The 23,039-nt window shown below is 45.0% G+C and overlaps 1 protein-coding gene across 2 annotated transcripts; it reads right to left on the bottom strand.

The window, feature by feature from the left end:
• Positions 1 to 15,949: 15,949 nt before the first annotated feature.
• On the bottom strand, positions 15,950 to 19,061 carry LOC134209215 (partner of Y14 and mago). 2 transcript variants are annotated; one of them, XM_062685206.1, is made up of 4 exons: positions 18,833 to 19,061; positions 18,706 to 18,776; positions 18,228 to 18,649; positions 15,950 to 17,640 (listed from the first exon to the last, which is right to left on the bottom strand). In XM_062685206.1, the coding sequence occupies exons 2-4, from the start codon at positions 18,731 to 18,733 to the stop codon at positions 17,356 to 17,358; spliced, it is 735 nt and encodes a 244-aa protein (XP_062541190.1). In that variant the 5' UTR covers positions 18,734 to 18,776; positions 18,833 to 19,061; the 3' UTR covers positions 15,950 to 17,355. The 2 variants fall into 2 exon arrangements, with proteins under 2 accessions (XP_062541190.1, XP_062541191.1); XM_062685207.1 differs by having other exon boundaries at positions 18,969 to 19,050.
• Positions 19,062 to 23,039: the final 3,978 nt, after the last annotated feature.

Genomic DNA, 23,039 nt, shown 5'->3' with positions numbered 1-23,039 from the left:
TGACACTACGATCGACTTTCGACCGGCATCAGTGTCGTATAACAGCACCCTATTCTGAAAATAGCTTTTCAGTATCCTGCACAGGTAATCCGGAACTCTCAATCGGTGCAGGGAGTCAGCAATTGCTGCCCAGCTAGCATTGTTAAACGCGTTTTTTACATCAAGTGTAATCAACGCGCAGTACCTAATACCTCTTCTGTTTAAACCTCTCGCTATCTTGGCCGTATCCGTTACCGCTCGAATTGCTTCGATGGTAGAACGGAAGCCATACTGGTTGCTAGATAAGCCACCAGCACACTCTGTATAAGCCGACAATCTATTCAGAATGACCCTCTCTAGCAGCTTTCCAGATGTGTCGAGTAGGCTGTATGCCGAAGGATCCCCGGCTGTTTGCCAGGCTTCGGTAATAGCACCAATTTCTGCCGTTTCCATCGATCTGGGAAGTTTCCTTCGTCCATGCATCTCTGGAGGCAGCTCCTGAACATATCTGGATTGGCAAGAATGGCGTGTTTAAGGGCCAGGTTTGGAATACCATCCGGGCCTGGCGCCTTATTGAGCTTAAGTTTTCTTGCGGCTACGATAAGCTCTTCGTTAGTCACTAGCGGTACCACGTCGACTGACTCGTACGGTGTAGCGGGCCAGTCCGATGGTTCATGTGTCGGAAACAGTCCCTCTACTATACTGGCTAACAGCTCTGGGGATCTTTCAGGAGCTGTGCTATTGGTCCTAGACATCACTATCCTTTATGCATCGCCCCACGGGGTGTCATTCGCCATCCTGCACAGCTGTTCGAAGCAGGCTCGCTTGCTACATTTAATCTCGTAGTTCAGGGCTCTGCTCGCTGTCCGGAATACCCTCGTCTATCGAGTCGCTCAGCGTCTGTTCTAGCACGTCGCAACCTTCTTTTAGCTTTAAGACAGGTTCTACGAAGATCTGCAATCGTGTCAGACCACCAGTACACTGGTTGTCGATTTCCTGGGGCTGGGTCTTCCTTGGCATCGCCACGTCGCAAGCACGTGTAAGTACTTCCGTCAGGTCGTTACCGCTTAGTCCTGTAGTCCTACTCTCCCAGCGCAGCGCCTCCACCAACAGCTCTTGATTGAACTGTGACGTGCGCCATCCGGGATCCGTTGCACCACCTCTTCTCGTCGTAGTTCTCCGGGTATACTCGACCATAAAACGTACTTCCTGATGGTCGCTAGAAGTATGACGCTCGTGGACCATCCATCTCGGTTCTTCAGTCCATCCTGCGCTGCAGAAGGTGACATCGATACATGAATCACCGCTCGGTCCTCTGAACGTTGGCACTTGACCTTCGTTCAGCAGAACTACGTTCAATACCGCTAGTGACTCTAACAGGATATGACCTCTAGCGTTAGTAAACCGGGAACCCCAGTCCACTGCCCACGCATTGAAGTCACCTGCTACAACTACTGGTTTAAGGCCAGTTAGCTTCGCCGCAAGAGTATCAACTACCCTGGTGTACTGCTCTATGCTCCATCTAGGAGGACAGTAGCAGCTACAAAAGTAAACACCGTTTACCTTTGCTATGACGAAACCCTCATCGTTAGGCGAAGATATTATCTTCTGGATGGGGTAGCGCCCACAAGTCCAGATTCCCACCATACCGGACTTGTCCGCAATCCAGCTGCCGTTTCCAGCAGGGATGCGGTATGGGTCGGACAGCAAGGCAACATCAGCTTTACACTCGATAACCGACTGTTGTAGCAGCAGCTGGGCCGCCTCGCAGTGGTTCAAGTTTAGCTGTGTTACTTGCATGTCTGGACCCTTCTAGAGGCCGGACAGGCTCTGCGCACCGGTGAGATGCCTGTTGTCTGCCCCCGTAGGACAGATCAGGCATCTCGGTGCAGCCTGGCAGGTGCGAGCCTGGTGGTTTTCGGCTCCGCACCTACGGCACAGCTTACTACGGTCAGGTCCCTTACAGTCATAGGACTTATGACCGTGGCCAAGGCACCTATAGCAGGCCTGATTGGGTTGGCTTGTGCTCAGCGAGCACACCGACCAACCCACCTTCAGTTTTACCTTATCCAGCACCTTCTTGGCCTCAGCCATAGGTACTTGGAATGAGGCAACCTGCATTCCCGCAAAGCCTTTGCGTAACCGAATCGCGGATTCCTGGATCTCGACATTACACTGATCCTTCAGTGCGTCTACCAGGTCTCCGGCTTCGGTTATTTCATCCATGCCCTTGCACTGGATGTTCAGGACTGGGCACAGGGCTCTAACCTGGACCCTGTCACCCAGGACCTCTTCCGTCAACTTTTTATACTCGGAACTCTTCCGAGTAGCATCCCGCTTCAAGACGAGAATCATCTCGCCTTTGCGCGTTCTTCGGATGCCGTTGCCATCCCGGCCTTGACTCGAGAGCTTCTCGGTGCCTCTCATAGTCTTTAGGACTTCGGCGTAGCTTTTATCGTCAGCCTTGACAATGATCGCTTCACCTCTATCCTTCCGCTTGCCACTCCCACTAGAAGGCGCACCCTTTTCCTCACGGGCTCTACCCTTCTTGGCGGTGGCTGGATCCTTTCCCTTGGTCGCACTCCTTGCGACCTGCTGGCGGCTTCTTTTCTCCTTTTTAGGATTCACTACCTTTGTCCATGGTAGATCTTCCTCCCGGCGGTCCTCTGGTATCTTCCTAGGTGGAGGTACCATTTTCCTCTCGGTCTCCATTCGGACCTTTTCTGCGGTCCGTGCCGAGGCTTTATTAGCTACTTTCAGGTCCGCCTCCTGCGTGACCCTACTAAGCTTAGGAGTTGCTCCGCTGTTAGCCATACGCCGTTTAAGTTCTGCAGTCTGGCTCTCCGCCAACTGCTTCCCTTCTGCAAGGAGCCGAATCTTCGATTCGGCCTCCTTCGAGGCCTTCTTGGCTTGGCTAACCGCCAATTCCTTTTCTTCAGTAAGAAGACGGATCTTGTGTTCCGCCTCCTTACTGGCTTCCAGCAAGGACTTCCACTCCGACTTCGCCTCCACGACTAGAGCGCAGAGGGTTAGTACGGCCTGTTTTAAGTCCTTACTATAATTCACTCGGTTGTCCAGGAAGGACATGATTACGTCCGAAACGTCCGTAATCACCTCCATCGTCTGGACTCCATCCTCCCCGTGGTTAGTCATCACCGAGTTAATGACTGGTCAGAGTGGGGCCGTCCATCTTAACATCCACCGGCACCTCTTCCGACCCACCACGTGCTCCGCCATCGCCTCCCCCGGCGATCTTTGGGGTGACCGATCAAGGCCACTGCGCCTGGCGAAAGGATTCTCCTTGTCGCCATTCGCCTCACCTCCTTCCTTCGTCGTTTTGTAATTTTTAATGGGAAACTCATGTCTGTTGGGTCCCCTTGCGGCTGCTGTCGAATCCTGTTGGTGTAGTCGCCTTCGCGATCCCATGGTTATCTATACATACCTTGCGGCATGCAGGAGGCCATGCGAGGGTTGACACTTTCGTGTTCAGAGCCAGATCAGCGCTAGTCAGGAAGGAGCATCTGAGCCTACTCCCACTCAGCTACCAGCTGAGCCACAGGATTGTACCGCGTGCCACAAGGCCTGCCATGGTTTTAGGGACGGAAGACAGCCTGGCCATTAGCCCATTCGCCGTTTCAGGTCGGTGTCACCCGGCCTTACTAAGAGAATAGAATAACCAGACTACCAGCCCTTGCGTTCACAATATCTCAATATCCAAAAACAAGACCAATAACATGCAACCAGTATACCATAATCAGGATCTTACTGGGATCAATCCTGATGTGCCAATGGCACTCCCTGGGCTTGTGCTTTTGAAGCGGCACACAGTCGCTTTGATAGAGTCTGCTTACGGGCACTTGTGGTTTTTTGGGAGGGATTTTAGCAGAGCCCACTGCTAAATCCCACCACGCCCTAGGCAGTTCTCCCTGACTCGCAGACAGCTGGGGAGGGGTCGTCAAGCCCTTGGACATGGTCCATGCTGTCCCTACTGTCCCTGCTGCCCCCAATTGTGATCAACATGATTCAACCATAGTGACCTTGATTTGATTTCGCAAATGAATATCGAATTTACTGTTTTGATTTGCTTGTTCTCAACTAGGGACACGGCAGGTATTTCCGTCCATCGTCATAGGGGCTAAAATCAATGAAAGCAACGTTATTTTGCTAGAACTCCACTATAGCAGAACGTTTCGCCTAAGCTTACGATTGGGTGCGGATGAATTTGGCAAAAAAAGCTTCTATTTTATTGATATTTGAGACTATGACGATAAGACGAAAATGCCTGCCTTAACCCTATCTGTGATAAAAACGCAAAGGTGCAGCCCAATCGGGCTGTACGCAAAGTTGACGTAGGACTACGTAGCTATACGAAATGGATGGTATTTGCCATAATAATTTGTGTCTCTGAGCAAACTGCTCGGAGGTCAATTGAATCAAGAAGGCGAATAGTTGCTCCCAGTTGGATGGACTTTGAGTCTCTAACTATGGAATTAACATGACTCATCGGCCGCATCGCCGCTGATGCCACTCGACTGGCTTTCAGTGGAGGATATCACAATCCTAGAAGACACCATCCTCAAAAATGTCCGAAATAATGGAGAAATAAGCAGTATCAGAAGTGGCATGAAACCAAACGCAAATATATTTATTTGCAACGCAATGGGAACGTAGGGTAAAACGTCCTAACGTTGTGGTATGTCCTAATGTTGCGGTAGTGTTGAAATAGTCCATTCTGGATATACTAGAATCAAAAATAATTGTGTATCCGCTAAAACTCTTCGAATTAACCACTAGAACACTTTTTGTTTGACAAAATCCCGTTCAAAATGATGAAAAATCAACATTTTTGATTAACAAATTGCGTCCTTTGAGCCTATTTCAGTGGTGCAATTTATCAACAATGCCTGCTGAGTGTGATTCTTTTGTTTTGTATTTTTCTCTGCTCCTCTTTGCCTATGACGGTGCCTTTCAGTCAGAACAACAAAGCAGGAGTAGCTTAGCAAACTCGATTTGCCAACAGCCAGCGGGCTGAAGCTGATGATCATTCGGCACAAATTTCCTGTCATTGTCTTTCAAGTGATAGTATTCACCCATGCATTTATATAGGCCGTCGCATTCACACAGCAGCAAGTGAACTGAATAGACTGTCAGTGCGGGCTGCGTGTGCAATGAGAAGAGAGTATCGTGGCCACGGGGATAACAAGCTACGCCATCTTTGTCACATCTTTTCTAAGTCACCAATACGAGTGCACTGCGAATGCAACATAAACAATTATTGCGAGAAGATTGAAAAATTCGAACCGGGTTCCGACGGTCGACTGTCGGAAAGCTGTTCCGCAAACGTCAAATCACTTGTTACACGGTAAAAATTTTTGGTTTATTTTTTTGGTGTGAATGTTGATTATTGAAATCAACGAGAATATGCAACTTTAAACGAGTGTTACATGCCGCTATATTTTTAAACAAGTTTTAGGGTACTTTAAAGGTATTTTGTCATATATTTATGTTATTTTGAAACATTTTAGATTCCTCGAATCTTCTTGATATCAAGAAATATCAACACTTTTCGTACAGTGCATGCCATTTTGAAGTTTCCGACACTCAGTCTGCTTCTTCTTCTTTGCTCCGCAAAATTAGAATTTTTCTCTTTTCTCGCAATACGAGGGTGAACATGATATAAAACGAACAAAGGCATAAATAGTACCTTGTGCAAGTAGCATTCTGAAGAAATGAGCAAATAAGTTGAACATTCTAAAGTTTAAAGCCAGGAATCGAGTTTAAAATAGTTTTAATTTATAGTTTGTTTCTTTTTTTCTCTATTAAATCATGATTGTATCATGTTGCATTATTGAGTGGTATGGGCGTTTTGCATAATATTCTCCTGTAAAAACGAAAACATTAAAAATTCGTGCACATACTATTGTAAACTAAATCAGTATTGGGGTAATTTGACACTGGGGGATAAATTTATCCCCCAAAAAAGAACGAACAGGCAAACCTGTCAAAATCCATAGTGAAAAAATTGGATGTCGGTGCCCTGGTCGTGGCCGAGCGAATATCCTTAGGACATCCGTCGAATATCTGAATTATCATGGGCTGTGTACTCACATGTATGCTCTGACAGAACGAGTATCTCTAGTGATACATAGAAGATGTACCCAATATTCGAATTGTTTACTTTATCTTTGATTGTTGCTGCTAAACATTTTCAGTTTTCACTGCTAGGAAGTGAGTGTGAAGAGGGAATGGTATCAATATCCAACAAATTTCAGTCACTGAGATTGAGAATTCGCACCACTGATTGCGATAGTGCTAAGGTCCTATTGTTGTGGTATCGCTCTCCCTCCATAAGAAATGCAGGCAATACCGTAACAATAGGACTGACCTTCAAAAAATATCGCAACGATAGGCAACTGCGTCCTATTATTGCAGTAGTTTGTTTTTATTGTGTTAAAAACAAAACAACATACGTTTAGCACAATTTATGTTATACTTACAAAACTAGAGTTAATAAGCATGCTATTCGACTACTGTAATGTAATGTGACCATACGTCCCGCGTTTTCACCATTTGTCCCGCGCTGAAAAGCGTCTCGTGAAACATCCCGCATTCAGCTTATTTCTAGATAATATCCCGCGAAATACAGAAAAATAGAATACATTTTTAGTCATTGCTTAGTATTTTAAAAGAAATTATTAGATTTTTCAAATTTATAATTTTGACTAATACTAAGTTTTATAAGACAATCATATGGATCATAGAAATCAAGAATAAAATGTTCTGTGACTCAGACTACATTATTTCTATTGTATGTTTTACCATGGGAATCTTGTGAGCAGATTTTGCCTCTATGTATTTCCTGCTGCGTAATTGCTTGTATTTCGACACGAAACATCCAAAATATCACTCCATTTAAATGTTATGCGGAGAAAAATCTTGTGGAAAATCTACTCCAGTTAGAAGATAACCTTTACTGTGTTGATATTGGATATCGATAACAGTGTTGGGAAAAACTCAAATTCTTAGATCTCATCCAAAGTTCAAATCAAGCGCGAGTCAAACACCACCCGACTCATTTACTTATGGATCCTGTACACCTCTGGTGGTGCAAAGGGCCGACTTGAAAGATCTCCATCCTGAGCGTTGCCCGGCTATCGCTCTGTTGCCAGGTTAGATTTTGGTCGACTTCTTTTATTTCTTTATTGAGGCTTCGCCGCCATGAGCCTCTGGGTCTGCCTCTGCTGCGATGTCCCGCTGGGTTCCAGTCTAATGCTTGTTTACAGATTTCGTTTCCGCCCCTACGTAGAGTGTGGCCGACCCAGCCCCACTTCCGATCCTGAATTTCTGTTGCTATCGGCCTCTGGTGACAACGACGATGGAGCTCGTTGTTTGAGATCCAGTTGTGAGGCCACCAGGCCCGAATTATATACCGAAGGCATCTGTTAACACGTACGTCCCCAACCCCCATTTTACGACAAAACTCAAAATTCAAAACCATGCAGCTCAGCCAATTTCTAACGGATTTTCAAGCAATCTCCTGGAATCGATCACAAAATTCCTATAGTTTTAGGAACCGAGGTCAATTTTTGTGCAATGGCCATGGTTCCGGAGATATTCCGGGGAGTACTGGGGTTACCTCCCGGAAAAAATGGTCACTGGCAGATCGGCTTCGAAATCCATCGTGCGACATGTCAAACTTCATGATTTTGCAAAACAAGTACACTGGAGTATACTTCGGCGACTTTCGATCGAATTGGCCACCCTCCGGGTGCTTCCAGGGCCTGGTTCCCTTGGGGAAGTGGCCAATATCCGTTCAATCTTGGAACCCATCTTGCGGCATGTCAAACTTCATGATTTTGCAAAACAAGTACACTGGAGTACATTTCGGCCATTTTCGATCGAATTGGCCACTCTCCGGGTGCTTCCAGGGCCTGGTTCCCTTGGGGAAGTGGCCAATTTTCGTTGAATCTTGGAATCCATCTTGCGACATGTCAAACTTCATGATTTTGCAAAACAAGTACAATGGAGTAAATTTCGGCGATTTTCGATCGAATTGGCCACCCTCCGGGTACTTCCAGGGCCTGGTTCCCTTGGGGAAGTGGCCAATATTCGTCCAATCTTGGAACCCATCTTGCGACATGTCAAACTTCGTGATTTTGCAAAACAAGTAAACTGGAATCCATTTCGGTAGTTTTCGATCGGATTGGCCACCTTCCGGGTACTTCCATTCGCTGATTGATATTTTACCGGTGGTGGCCTGATAGATCATTTGCAGCCAGTGGCGGCATCACGCCTTTGGTGATTGGCGGCGGCGTGGTTCGGCGTGAACCAGTTTCAAGCGCCAAAATTTCTTCAGAAGTATCTCCAGGAATTCTTCCAGAAGTTCCTTTACGAGTTTTTTCAAAAGATCGTCAAGAAATTCCTCTGGATATTCCTCCAGATATTTCTCCATAAGTGCCTCTGGAGAATTCTTCCAGATACTCCTCCCGGATTTCGTCTGGAAGTTCCTTTAGGAAGCTTTTCCAAGAATTCCTCCAGGAATTCCTACGGAAGTTCTTCCAGGAATTCCTACGGAAATTCCTCCAGGAATTCCTACGGAAGTTCCTCCAGGAATTCCTACGGAGGTTCCTCCAGGAATTCCTACGGAGGTTCCTCCAGGAATTCCTACGGAGGTTCCTCCAGGAACGGAAGTTCCTACGGAAGTTCCTCCAGGAATTCCTACGGAAGTTCCTCCAGGAATTCCTACGGAAGTTCCTCCAGGAATTCCTACGGAAGTTCCTACAGGAATTCCTACGGAAGTTCCTCCAGGAATTCCTACGGAAGTTCCTCCAGGAATTCCTACGGAAGTTCCTCCAGGAATTCCTACGGAAGTTCCTCCAGGAATTCCTACGGAAGTTCCTCCAGGAATTCCTACGGAAGTTCCTCCAGGAATTCCTACGGAAGTTCCTCCAGGAATTCCTACGGAAGTTCCTCCAGGAATTCCTACGGAAGTTCCTCCAGGAATTCCTCTGGAAGTTTCTCCAGGAACTCCTCCGTAAGTTCCTCCAGGAATTCCTCCGGAAGTTCCTCCAGGAATTCCCCCGGAAGTTCCTCCAGGAATTCCTCCGCAAATCCCTCAAGGAATTCTTTCCTTAGTTCCTCCGGAAGTTCCTCCAGGAATTCCTCCGGAATTTCTTCCAGGAATTCCTCCGGAATTTCCTCCAGGAATTCCTCCGGAATTTCCTCCAGGAATTCCTCCGGAATTTCCTCCAGGAATTCCTCCGAATTTCCTCCAGGAATTCCTCCGAATTTCCTCCAGGAATTCCTCCGAATTCCTCCAAGAATTCCTCCGAATTTCCTCCAAGAATTCCTCCGAATTTCCTCCAAGAATTCCTCCGGAATTTCCTCCTGAATTCCTCCGAATTTCCTCCTGAATTCCTCCGAATTTCCTCCAGGAATTCCTCCGGAATTGCCTCCAGGAATTTATCCAGAAAGCCCGCCAGGAATTCCTCCAGAATTTCCTCCAGGAATTCCTCCGAATTTCCTCCAGGAATTCTCCTGAAATTCCTCCAGGAATTCCTTCTGAAGTTCTTTCAGAAATTCATCCAAAAGTTCTTTACAACTCCTTCAAAGTTCCTCCAGGAATTCCTCCCGAAGTTCCTCCAAGAAGTTCCTCCAGTTATTCCTCCGGGAGTTTCTCCAGGAATTCCTCTGGAAGTTCCTCCAGCAATTCCTCTAGAAGTTCCTACATTTATTCCTCCGGAAGATCCCCCAATACTTCCACCGAAGTTTTCTAGTAATTCCTCTGGAAGTTCCTTCAGTAATTCCTCCGGAAATTCGTACCGGAAGTTCCTTCAGGAATTCCTGCCGAAGTTCCTCCGGGAATTCTTCCGGACGTTCCTTCAGGATTTATCCAATATGCTCCACCAGGAATTCCCCCGGAAATTCCTCCAGGAATTCATCCGGAAAATCCTCCAGAAATTTGGTGGTCAATTCCAGTTTCCAGAGGAATTCCTGGAGGAACTTCTGGAAGAATTCATGGAGAAACCTTCGGAGGAATTCCTGGAGAAACTACCGGAGGAATTCTCGGAGGAACCTCCGGAGGAACTCCTGGAGGAACTTCCCGATGAATTCCTAGAAGAGCTTCCGGAGGAATTCCTGAAGGAACTTCCAGACGAAATCCAAGAGGAGTTTCTGGAGTAACTTCCCAGAGGCACCTACGGAGGAATGTCCAAAGGAATTTCTTGACGATCTTTAAAAAAAAACTAGTGGAACTTCTGGAAGAATTCCTTGATGAATTTCTGAAGAAATTTTGGCGCTTGAACTGGTTTACGCCGATCCACTCCACCGCTGATCACTAACGGCGTGACGCCGCCGCCGCTGCCTGAAAATGATCTATCACGCCACCGCCGGTAAAATATCAATCAGCGCACAGGTCTACCTAGAAGTACCCGGAAGGTGGCCAATTCGATCGAAAATCACCGAAATGGACTTCAGTATACTTGTTTTGCAAAATCATGTAGATTGACATGTCGCAAGATGGGTTCCAAGATTGAACGGATATTGGCCACTTCCCCAAGGGAACCAGGCCCCGGAAGCACCCGGAGGGTGGACAATTCGATCGAATGTCGCCGAAATGTACTCCAGTGTACTTGTTTTGCAAAATCATGAAGTTTGATATGTCGCAAAATGGGTTCCAAGATTGGACGGATATTGGCCACTTTCGCAAGGGAACCAGGCCCTGGAAGCACTCGGAGGGTGGCCAATTCGATCGAAAGTCGCCGAAATGTACTTCAGTGTGCTTGTTTTGCAAAATCATGAAGTTTGACATGTCGCAAGATGGGTTCCAAGATTGAACTGATATTGGCCACTTCCCCAAGGGAACCAGGCCCTGGAAGTAGCCGGAGGGTGGCCAATTCGATCGAATGTCGCCGAAATGTACTCCAGTGTCCTTGTTTTGCAAAATCATGAAGTTTGATATGTCACAAGATGGGTTCCAAGATTGGACGGATATTGGCCACTTCCCCAAGGGAACCAGGCCCTGGAAGCACCCGGAGGGTGGCCAATTCGATCGAAAGTCGCTGAAATGTACTCCAGTGTGCTTGTTTTGCAAAATCATGAAGTTTGACATGTCGCAAGATGGGTTCCAATATTGAACGGATATTTGCCACTTCCGCAAGGGAACCAGGCCCTGGAAGCACCCGGAGAGTGGCCAATTCGATCAAAAGTCGCCGAAATGTACTCCAGTGTACTTGTTTTGCAAAATCATGAAGTTTGATATGTCGCAAGATGGGTTCCAATATTGGACAGATATTGACCACTTCCCCAAGGGAACCAGGCCCTGGAAGCACCCGGTGGGTGGCCAATTCGATCAAAAGTCGTTGAAATGTACTCCAGTGTACTTGTTTTGCAAAATCATGAAGTTTGACATGTCGCACGATGGATTTCGAAGTCGATCTGCCAGTGACCATTTTTTCCGGGAGGGAGGTAACCCCAGTACTCCCCGGAATATCTCCGGAACCATGGCCATAGCAAAAAAATTGACCTCGGTTCCTAAAACTATAGGAATTTTGTGATCGATTCCAGAAGATTGCTTGAAAATCCGTTAGAAATTGGCTGAGCAGCGTGGTTTTGAATTTTGAGTTTTGTCATAAAATGGGGGTTGGGGACGTACGTGTTAAGCTAAGGAAGCAGTACAGAAGGAGTTGGAACAGACGCCATTCAGTAGGGACGGATTCTTTCAAGTTGGCACGCAACGCTACGATCTGCTGAACGATCCGGCTGAAAAAACCTTTGTGCAAATGTTTCCAATTTGAGTGAAGCCAGTCGATTGAATAAAGTTCTTGCGAGGTCCAAGGATTTCCAAGTTGGCAAAATTCGCAAGCCAAATGGCGACTACACTTCTTCTGATGAAGAATCGTTAGAGCACTTATTTGATACGCACTTTCCTGGATGTGTCGATATAACATTCTCGGATGATCCTGATGTCTTTTCATGTAGCTATGGGTCTTGGGCTCAAGCACGTAGAATCATAACTACTGAATCGATTCAATGGGCACCAGTTTTGCTCCCTACAAATCTCCAGGGGAGGATGGGATTTATCCCGTTCTACTTCAGAGAGGTTTTGAGCATATCAAACATGTTTTGAAAAAGCTTTTAGTATGCAGTTTTGCTACTGGGTATATTCCCATATCCTTTTTTTTTTTTTTCTTCCTAAACAATGGAGGGGGAATCTGCTCAACAGACATCCTGGGTTGACCAGGAAGTGCTGGGTTAGGGGCCACCTCCAATGAGGGAGGCAGGGCTGCATCCCCGACCAGCTAAACCGTTTCCATTGCCGCCAAGCCCATCGTCCCTTCGGTACAACCAGAAAGTAATGCTTCAAAGGGGGGCCAGTGCATGACGCACCCTCGAGGTTAGCTGCGTGTCCTTGCAGCATCGAACATCGTGACTCGCTTTTTTAGAAGAACACCACACACTTATTTTTTTTTACCGGGATCTCAGCAAAATGTTAAACTTTTACCGAGAATCGCACAGCCGTGCCCCAGCAAACATGTTTTTTGCCGAGATTTCTGTCAAAATTGCTGATAATCAGCAAATAATTTGCCGAAAATCAGCTAACAAACGCCATTTTTGCCGGGATATCAGTTATTTATTTTGCTGGCGCACGGCTGTGCGGATTTTTGCCGAGCTGCAGAAATAAAAACTGAGTGTGTATGGTATCGTGCCAGCGCATTGCCGGATTTCCAGGTGGCCTTACCACGCCCTATGTCCTCGGAAGGTGGGCAGGGTCGACTTCGCGCCTGCTTCCCTCTGCACGACTGGTATCAAGAATGATGATGCCGCGTGCACCCCAAATTGACCTTTCTGCGATAGGGCCTATTCGCCAACACACAGAGGGAATTGCCGACGCGATGCCTACGCCTGCCCCAGCCTTGACGAGGACCCCTTTCCGTCCTCGGGCTCGGAACCCGCCCGGTTGACCGACGCCGCGAAAGCGACGATACCATGTTGTTCTTCGCGCGGCCACTTGTTCGATAAAAGGATCGAGTTCGACCACAGAGCATGACCACCGGTATGACCCATGAAGCCGACTCCGATCCCTTGGACCACCTCTTATTTGCGCCTGAACTAGCCATCCTTGAGTCCACGCGCCACCTTCTGTGTAGCTCCGAGACGATTTGGGCGATAGCCGATAAAACGGCGTTCCAGCCAACTTCGTCTTTACACATCCTCCGAACTAGGTTGTCCGGGGTAGTGTCCAGACCACATGTGGCAAGCATGTGGTCACGCATTGCGCGAAAACGTGAGCACACGAACAACACGTGTTCCGCCGTTTCCTCTAAACCTGCGCACACCAAACACTCGGGCAAAGCCGAGCAAGCCAGCTGCTTTACTTGCACTTTGATTTTGCAGCACGCTTAAACGCCGGGCACATCGAGCCCCCCATGGGGTGCTTGCTGTTCACAGCTTTGCTGGAACAAATCAAACAATTGGGAGGGTTCGTGCAGCATTGTGCCTTATGTCCCTCCAATCCGCAGCGTCGGCAGAGATTGCTTCTGTCAGGGCCTTTGCAGTCCCATTGCTTGTGCCCCGGTTCCAGGCACTTGAAGCAAACTTCGGGTTGCTCGTATATGCGCACAGGGCATACCGACCATCCCACCTTGACGCTCCCTAACTTGACTACCTTGGAGGCGTCCGCTGCAGATAGCCGAACCAATGCTACCTGCGTCCCTGCCGGACCTTTCCGTAGCCGAACGGCTGCGGTGGGCGTCTCCACTTCACACTGTCGCCGCAGTGCCGTGACGAGCTCTTCGACTTCAGTGATCTCGTCCAGGTCTTTAACCCTTAGATTCACCTCCGTCGTGAGTGCCCTCACCTTGACCGTCTCGCCTAGGACCTCCTCCGCCAACTTCTTGTAGGCGGCGCCATTTTGCGAGACGCCCCGCTTCAGCTCGAGTATCATCTCGCCCATCCGGGTACGTCTTATTCGACGTACGTCGGCGCCGAGTTCACCGAGCTTGACGTCACTCCTCATCGCCTTCAAAACATCCGAGTACTTAGCCTCGTCCGCCGTGATGACTAGGCATCGCCCTGGAGCGATTTGCGCCTTCCCTAGTCTGCTTGCTACCCTCATTCTCCTGGGCCTTCTTTTCGGCCCTTGACGTCTTCGGTTTCCTCTTATTCTTGACCAGGGTCCAGGAGGCGTCATTCCCTCTATTTCCTGGTCTGGTGCGGCTGAGAACTTTCAGCCTGCCGTAACCCCCACCACCGTCTTGTTTGAGTGGACGGACTTTTCCAGGTCCTTCCTCCCCCGGTTTTGGAGGTACCTGACCGGGGTTCAGCTTCCCAGCCCCACTACCCTTGTTCGGGGTAGTAACCCTCCGCGTTTTGGAGCGGCCCCCAGGGAGCTCATCCCCTGGAGACTGTCTCCCTCGTTTTTGTGTCTGCTCCGTTGGAGTAGTCACCCCGACGTACCTGCAAATACTTGAGCCTCAGTCTGGGTAGACTTTGGCACCACCGTCTTAGCTGGCACGCCTTCGGTCGACTCGACCTTGCCTGAGTCCGCGAATCCTTGGGCCTCAGTCTGGGTAGACCTCGACTCCACCGATTTCACGGGTTTACACTTGGCCGTCCTGACCGCCCTCTCCAGCTTGGCGTCCAGCATCGACTTTCGAAGTTTCTGCAAGCTCCTCTTGAGGTCCTTGCTGATATTATGCTTCGATGACGCAAAGTCGATGATGGCGTCCAGCTGTTCCGTCGCCACCTCGAAGGCCGAAAGCCCATCGCGTTTGTGGTTCATCGCCTTCACAAGCCATGGGCCGTCAATAACCCCTTCCGGCGTTTTTATAGCCGAGAGGAAGGTTGAGTGACCCACGCTGGCGCTGCGCACTGAGCTGCCGACTATTGCCTCTGGCCTCCTAGGCGGAGACCTGAACAACCCACCTCTTGCGAAGGGGTTGTCGCCTACACTACTACCACTAATTGAAGAATTGACTTGGTTTTCCATTTTGGTCCCACGAGTTGCTCGGGAAAGAGGTCCACCACGCCAGAGCCCAGCATAACGCGGTAAGGGACAATTACTGTGGAGGGTGCCCAGGTACCCCACAGGCTCCGTTAAAGGCCTAGCTTATTATTTCACCCCCCTGGCCATGCATCCCCTCGACACGGGTCGCTTGACGCCTTGGGATTAGGGGTTAGGGACGATGGTCCCGGTCTAACTCGCAGTGGCCATGGGGAGGGGTCGTCAAGCCCTTGGACAAAGTCCCTGCTGCCCCCGATATAACGATATAACATTCTCGGATGATCCTGATGTCTTTTCATGTAGCTATGGGTCTTGGGCTCAAGCACGTAGAATCATAACTACTGAATCGATTCAATGGGCACTTAACAGTTTTGCTCCCTACAAATCTCCAGGGGAGTATGGGATTTATCCCGTTCTACTTCAGAGAGGTTTTGATTATATCAAACATGTTTTGAAAAAGCTTTTAGTATGCAGTTTTGCTACTGGGTATATTCCCATATCCTGGCGGGATGTCACTTTAAAGTTTATCCCAAAAGGAGGACGTGCTTCGTATGAAGAAGCAAAGAGTTTTAGACCCATCAGTCTGACCTCATTTCTTCTGAAATGCTTAGAACGTATTATCGATCATCACATTCGTGATGACTGTTTGGCAAACATGCCTCTTCAGGTTAATCAACATGCTTACCAATCTGGAAAGTCCACCGTGACTCTTCTACACAAGGTTGTGTACGATATCGAGAAAGCATTCGCTCAAAAGCAATCGTGCTTGGGTGCTTTCTTAGATATTGAAGGTGCTTTCGACAACGTGTCTTTCGATGCAATATTGGAAGCCGCACGTTGTCATGGGCTACCTAATATTATTACCAAATGGATTCACCAGTTCAGTCTGTGCGACCTCTGGTCGAAGACGGTGATTATGGCTTTCAAAATAAATTTAAGTTAAAAAAAAGCTATCCAAATGGACAGTTTCATGTTTCAAACATTTATTTTTACTTCCTTAAATCACTTAGACGTAAGTTATGTGTAAGTTTTTTTATTTTACTCTTCGTTTTCTTATAATCAACAATTTAAAACTTTCGTTCCATCTATAGGGTCACTCACTACACGGCTACATTTTATAGTGTCGCTAATTATCGTTAATTTGCATACGTTTTCCTCAGTTTTCGTATCATACTATCTTATTCGTTTCGAATTCTTATCGCTACCATATCTAGATCTAGGACGATCTTATTCCATATTCCAACTTTGACTGACACTTGTTCTGCTATTCTGGTTTCCTTATTCGCTTTCTAGACTCTATTCTGGAAAATGTTTATTCATGGTTGTTGTGTTTATATTTTCTAGTCGAAAAGCGCTACACTTTGTCTAGTACCGACCGACATGAGTGGAAAGTTATAAATGGTACAAATCTATGACCAGCAACTAAGAGACTAACCATAATTGACGCTGTGGAACTGAAGATCTAACAGGCATTTATTTCAACGCCGTCGATAATTCACTATCTAGTTTACAGCTTATTTTGAACTCAAAAGGTGAGCTGAAGCTCACATCCAAAGAAAACGTGTGTGTCGTTTGCGGAAATGTTGTTAGAGAAATTCAAAGTTAACCAGTTTCACATATTAACATTTTGTAAGTCCCAGGTTTGCGCCACCATTGGATTTTTTAAAGCTCGATGACTATGAACTTTTACCGAACAGAAATCGCCATCTCCGGATTGGCAATCCCACTCATTTACTCGCAAGGCAAACTAGGTAATTGGTTTACTTTGAATTTACATTTCTTTAATCATCACATTTATCTTTGGAAAAAATAGGACAAACATTAGGTTTGTAGTTTATATTCTATTCTGTAAACTAAGGTATGTTAAAATAAAAATATGTTTGTGTCACTTAATCATGTTAAAACAATGTCCAATGTGAAGAGTAAAACCTTCTGTAAAAAACATTAAAATAGAACAATTTTGGTAAATTATATTATTTCTATTTGTAAACTGTTTTGCTAGATATGACATCTGTAAATAAACATGTTTTGTAAAGCGATATACAATTCAAAAAAAAAATACCTAGTCGAAAACGGAAATAGCAGTACGCGACAAAAGGAACATCGAAGTTGAGCGACAGTTGTTTAATAAGCAGCATGCGATCCCAATTGTTCCAAAAGTCGGGATAGGAGAAAATGTAAAAGCTATCAACTTAAAAGTAGTTCACATTATTGATTCTAAAGATTGCGGTTCCCTAGCTTTGTTTTGCATTTCTTGCATAATTTGTTTGTACACCACCGAGCATTTGGTGGAGATCCGACAGTGCGATTCTTCGGGACTTCTAGGACGACAACGATGACGACTGTAAGCTATTGGAGAGCAGATCACGAGATCATTTCACAATGCTCTTCTCCAGCTCCTCGATCTCCTTCAAAATTTCCGGCTTCCGCTTGGCCTTATCGATCTGGTCCTTATCAGGCCGGGGGCCCCCATCGTTCGATTGTAATCGCTCCTCAATGATTTCGATTTCACGAATTTTCTTACGCAGTTTGCGTAGCTTTTTGCTGAGATCAGTCTGTAGAGCATCGGCGGCATGACTATTTGTTAGCTGCAGGCCATTTAAGGCCGTGGCCACATCTTCAATGTGCTGTTGTTGAGGTTTGGTGTTTTTATGATCCTGAAAAAAGGTAATGGTATCGGAGACACGACTTAGAAATCTGTGCATCTAATAAAATATGAGCAGACCCAGCGATCATTAGTCAGATTACGAATAAATTACGAATACAAAAAAGTCGAGTCAGTCAGCGCTTCTTATTTAAAGCAAAATAAACTGACATGTAAACTGACTACACTTAATTTATTTATTTTTTTCACAGGTGATACCGAAAATGGATTTTTTTTCCGGTCTGCCCGTTTTCCAAACCGCGTAAATCTCAGAATCCGCGTAAAAATTGACCCCAGTATAATACTATAACGTCTCAGATTCTAACACTTCCAAACTACTCGTAGCACTTATGCGAATTCGTAGAGAATCTCATCTAGAGATCTCTGCATTATCATAATTAGCATCCCTACTTTTTGAGCATTCATAAGAACCTAGCAGACGCTGACCGTTGGGGTACACTTTGCATTATTGGTTTTAGAGAACTGATTACTCTCATATACTGGCCCAGCTTTATACATCCTCACGGAATTCTCACACAGTTATTAATATAGATTACGCTCACCCACAAATTAATGAACAATGATGAAGCTAGTACATACCTTTAGCGGTTTCTGTTGCTGGCGTGCTTGTTTCTGATCTTCCTTTTGTTTCTGCTCCAACAGCACATCCGGTAGTTCGATGGCTTTTTTCTTCGGCTTGGTAGGTTTGGCGGTCCGTTGCTGAGGATGGTTGATTTTGCTGTCGCCATTCAAGATAAGCAATCCCGGTACGGGATTCTGCGGTGGTCTTCGGTTCGCTTCCGCCTCTCGTTGCGCTCGGATGCGTTGTTCCTTCTCACGTTTCTCCTTGGACTTTTGGGCTATCTCCGGGGACATTCCCGGTGGCAGCGAAGGTTTTTGGGCAAACAATTTCCCTTTGCTTTCGTATAGCGGAACTTCCTCCTGGGGGACGTAACCGTCACGGACCCGTCTGGGCTTGCGCCAAGTTCCATCCGGCCGCTGCGTTGACGGGATAAACTTCCCTGCGAATACCGAATTCAAGAAACTCTTCTCGAGTGCAAACTTCAAATTTACTCACCTTGGCTGTCGGTTGCGTATGTGGTCATTGTCTGCGCGGATATCTACCACACATTTACCCAGTGAGATAATCTGAAAATCAACAAAAATTTAAGAATATTTTCAACCGTGATGAAAAAAAAACAAACTTTGGCTTCTCGGATTGCAAAAACAAAACCGGACTTGAACACCGCAGAGTGCGCTGTTGATGAAACGGAATCGCCAACGTACTGAAACTTAGCGCACGAATATTTTAGATATAAGTTTTCCACTCAAAAAACTCACAATTTTCCCGCAAAGGAAAAAACCTATTTTCTTTTGCTATGCACTTTTTTCCGTCCCTTCAACACGCAAACGAATGACGAACGACGACAACGAACACAACACGATGAAGAACAAACAAGGAAAAAGGGGAAAAAATGATCAGAAATAGAAAAAGACTATAGACGTCCACGGAAATTTGAGATTACACATTTTATTTATGTTTTAAAATCACTCACCTGGAAATGAAATCAGGAGTGATTCAGTTTCATTCTAAATTTTCGACCACTATTCTAGTTTGAACTGGAGCAAAATAGAACACACTCGTTCTATTTTCCAGCAGTTTTCTATTCATGTTTTTCAAAATTTCAATTAATTGAAATCATTATGTTACTGCCAAGAAAGGCGCCGGAATGGTAAAGTGGATTGATCCGTAGATAAAATGACGCATCCATACACCAAAACAATTGAAAAATATTTGAATCTCGTGATTCAATCGAGGTTCAAATCTGCAGAAAATAGAACGGAGCGTTATACCAGTTTTTTTTTTTGACAGTTGACTGGTATAAAAACTGAATCTAGAACAGCTGCTGGGAAAATTAATGTTTCAGATTCATATTCAAACAGACAGCCCCTAACGATTTGAATCACTGCTGATTTTACTGATTATTTGACTAAAGGTTGGTATCGTGTTCAAAAGAAATTTCTTTTTCTATCTCAATCACATGTTAATTTCCGTTCACTGAATCGGAAAAGTAAAGAATCGAAAACAAAATTCTATATTCTATAATATTTGATTTTTTCAAATGCCTCGTAGAAAATTTGAGCTGGAATCGACCGATTTCGACGGGTACAAAAGGCCGATTGTTGCAACCTACGCTTATGAGAATTTAACACAGGCGTGGGTCAATTAATCACCCTATTCAATATCATTCCGACGAAATAGCTTGTTAAATAGAGGAATTTCGTGCCCACCAATTTAAACAAATGACGAATCAACCGATTTGATCGGTATTATAAATTCAGTAGAAAACCGAATTATAGCTGCTATCGAAATTGGATTTACCTCACAATCCATACGTTAAAACCTAATTTCGAAGTGGTGCGCTGTATAACACATCACCAAATGAAAAACAGCGTCACCACTTCCGAAGTTAGGTTTAACTTATGATTGTGAGAAAAATCCAACTTTGTTATGTATTATAACTCTGAGCAGGTTGTAGAAAACCATGCGTACTGAGTACCATCACAACATTTTGACATTTAGACCTCTGATGAGTTATTGACAGACTACTAAGGCAATTGATCGATTCGTGAATTAAAATCAGATTAAACTTAAAGTGGCTGTTTGAAATTTGGGTCCAAACCCCTGCTCGCAGAGGGGAGGGTTATTTGGAGTTCGCAGACTTATCGCTACAGGATTTAATTCGTTTGATCCTGAATCAATTCCAAACAAAGTAATCGAACGAACTTCTTATCAGATTCTATTTTCTCGCACAGATACAAGGTTTGATAAATTTGTTATCATGGCTTATTACCTTAAATCGGTTTTAGCCTTTTATTTTATCTTTGTTCGTTATATATTGATGCCGTTTCTACCTGCAAACCCTGTAGTACAGTCCTTCTCCATCTCGATTTTGAATTTGGCTTGTTCTGATCAATCACGGAGTAGCAGCTGAATTATACAGTCATCATGCTCATGCTGAGCACTAGACAAATAAAATATAAAAAAAACTTTTGAACGATTTCGACCCACTACAGATTGTTTGAAGGTAATATATTCAGATAGTTTTACAGAAAGGGTTTTCCTAAATTCAACAGTCAGCAAATGGGTACATTCACTTGAAGTGTTTAATTTCTATTTTGTACAAAAAGCTTTTGCAAAACAATTTTTATTTTTAAAACACAAAAATAGTTTTATTGTCAGCAGATTGTTCATTCACACATTCATACCGTGGGCTCCAACTACATAAATGGGCAGGAATTCCTTTCAACGTGGATCTGAGAACGTCCAAATCTTTGTCGATTTTTCCACTTGGACATTCAGAATAAAATGAATTAGTTCCGACTGAAAATACAATCAGGCTTTGAGTGCATTTGGGTGCATGGGATTTACTTGTTTCAACTGGTCCTGCAGCAATTCGCCTGATTCCATAAGCCTGTCACCTAGATTCTTCAGATTTAAAGATTTCCTTTCATGATCATCTCGAATTTGAATCAGCCTGATCGAGTAATGCAATTTTTGTTAGAGTAAGTGACTAATAATCAAATAATGCTATCAACTCGCCTTTCTTGTAATTTAATAGATTCGTCGACTTTAACAACATATTACTCTGCTTCTCCTGGTCCATTTTTTCGATAGCATGGGCTGATTTTCAAAAGAACAGCACCCTATCGTGATAACCTTCTTTAATTCCGAAATAAATGTGCCCATTTATTTTCGGTCTGTAGTTCCCATGGACTCAAGCTTCTTCTCGAGTGCTGTCAATACGATTCAGGCTGTGTGTTTCTCTTTAGCGTGCGAATAATTTCAATCAGAATTTTTCGTTTCCCTTCCAATTTTGCATCAGGTAGCCTTCGTCATTGTCAGTTAAGGATATGGCTCATGCGTGAGAGTGAACCAGATAAAGTTATAGCAACTACACTGCGATCGTTCGTCACAGTTTCTCCGTGGTTCCTTGTTTGAACGAATGACTCCAATGAGGATTTCGCATTCCTCGTTGTTTGGATTTACTGTTCCCCAACTGAAATCCTCAGAAGTGGGGTAGTTCCGTCACGGGAACTTCATTGAAGAACCCAAAGACAATGAATGATTCATTACTGCTCGTTGGACATTGTATGTATCCCCCAAAATTGTTTTTCCACTCAAATTGAAAACTTCCTTACTCACCTGACTAAGCGATTTCTGACTCACAAGTCTGAGCTATTTGCTATCAGCGTATCGTCATTTATTTACCGTCTTGGATCAAAACTGATATTTCAAAATGGATGAGGGTATTACGCGAAAGAGCATTAGGATTAATCATAGATTTAATATGAATAATGGGTTATTTAATCATATTATCCATTAATCATAATCTATAAAAGTATATTACAATCAATTATTAGTAGTCAACATTAAATCACGATCATAGTATTAATCATACTCTTAACGTTTTATTCATTAATCGAAATTGTTAATTTTATGTACGCGGTCAGGACGAATGTGGCTTTCAGTGAGTTCTTGTGGGTTCAATCCATAGCCGCAACTCTTTATTCTAAAATACTTAACGTTTGAAATATGGACGATGATGACTTAACTGTGTAACAAAAAGGCAGCGTCTACTGATGATAGATAACTAACTTGCAAAGCAAGGAGCCTAAAGCCTGAATAGCTAAAGAAGCAATTGTTGCTATTTTCTCATGTACAACATCTCCCCCTTATGGGTAGTAAGGTCACTGAATCAGTTTTCTTACGAGGAAAAATAGCCGACCGTACTGGATACAAAACGATAGATATACATCTAGCCGAACGGAGGTCATCCTTTTTGTTGTCTACTGCTGATAAACTACGTTGAGCATGTTACTGATAACTTGATGCTTGCTATCCGAACTGCAAAATGTGTCTATAGGTATTGATCCCAAGTTGAAGTCATCAATGAGATCAGCCCCAAGTAGATGAATTGGAGCATCAGTGACACGAATGACTTCTTGTTTACATTTGCCGTTGATCGTGACATTGCAAATGAATTCACCTATCAGTTTGAGTGTCCCTTCTGTTGCTGTCATTACACAAACTGATGCAGGGCGTATCGTTGGTTTTCCAATTTTGTGCCAGGACTGATAGGAGATAATGGAAATATCAGAAGCTGCTGAACTGTAGTTTGATCAAATGACCGTTCAATCTAACCGTTGCGAATCTTCTTCTGCTTCTGACTGTGTCAACATCCAAACACACGACTTTTGTGTCTACAGTTCGGAGGGAGTGAAACTTTTTCTTAGTTGACTTTTTGGCACTAACACAATATCCTCTTGTAGTCCACTTTATTCACACCAATCGCACACTTAGATTTGTAGCCACAGTTTCTGGCATAGTGCATGCACTCACAACGGTTC

This window comes from Armigeres subalbatus, chromosome 2, assembly GCF_024139115.2.
Source record: "Armigeres subalbatus isolate Guangzhou_Male chromosome 2, GZ_Asu_2, whole genome shotgun sequence".
NCBI lineage: Eukaryota > Metazoa > Arthropoda > Insecta > Diptera > Culicidae > Armigeres > Armigeres subalbatus.
This window is presented reverse-complemented; position numbering and strand designations above follow the sequence as displayed.

Coding starts and splice junctions, on each gene's coding strand:
- LOC134209215 (XM_062685206.1), bottom strand. CDS start 18,733: ATGACCACATACGCAACCGACAGCCAAG. Junction 18,650..18,705: donor ATACGCAACCGACAGCCAAG/GTGAGTAAATTT, acceptor CGGTATTCGCAG/GGAAGTTTATCCCGTCAACG. Junction 17,641..18,227: donor AGCAACAGAAACCGCTAAAG/GTATGTACTAGC, acceptor ACCTTTTTTCAG/GATCATAAAAACACCAAACC.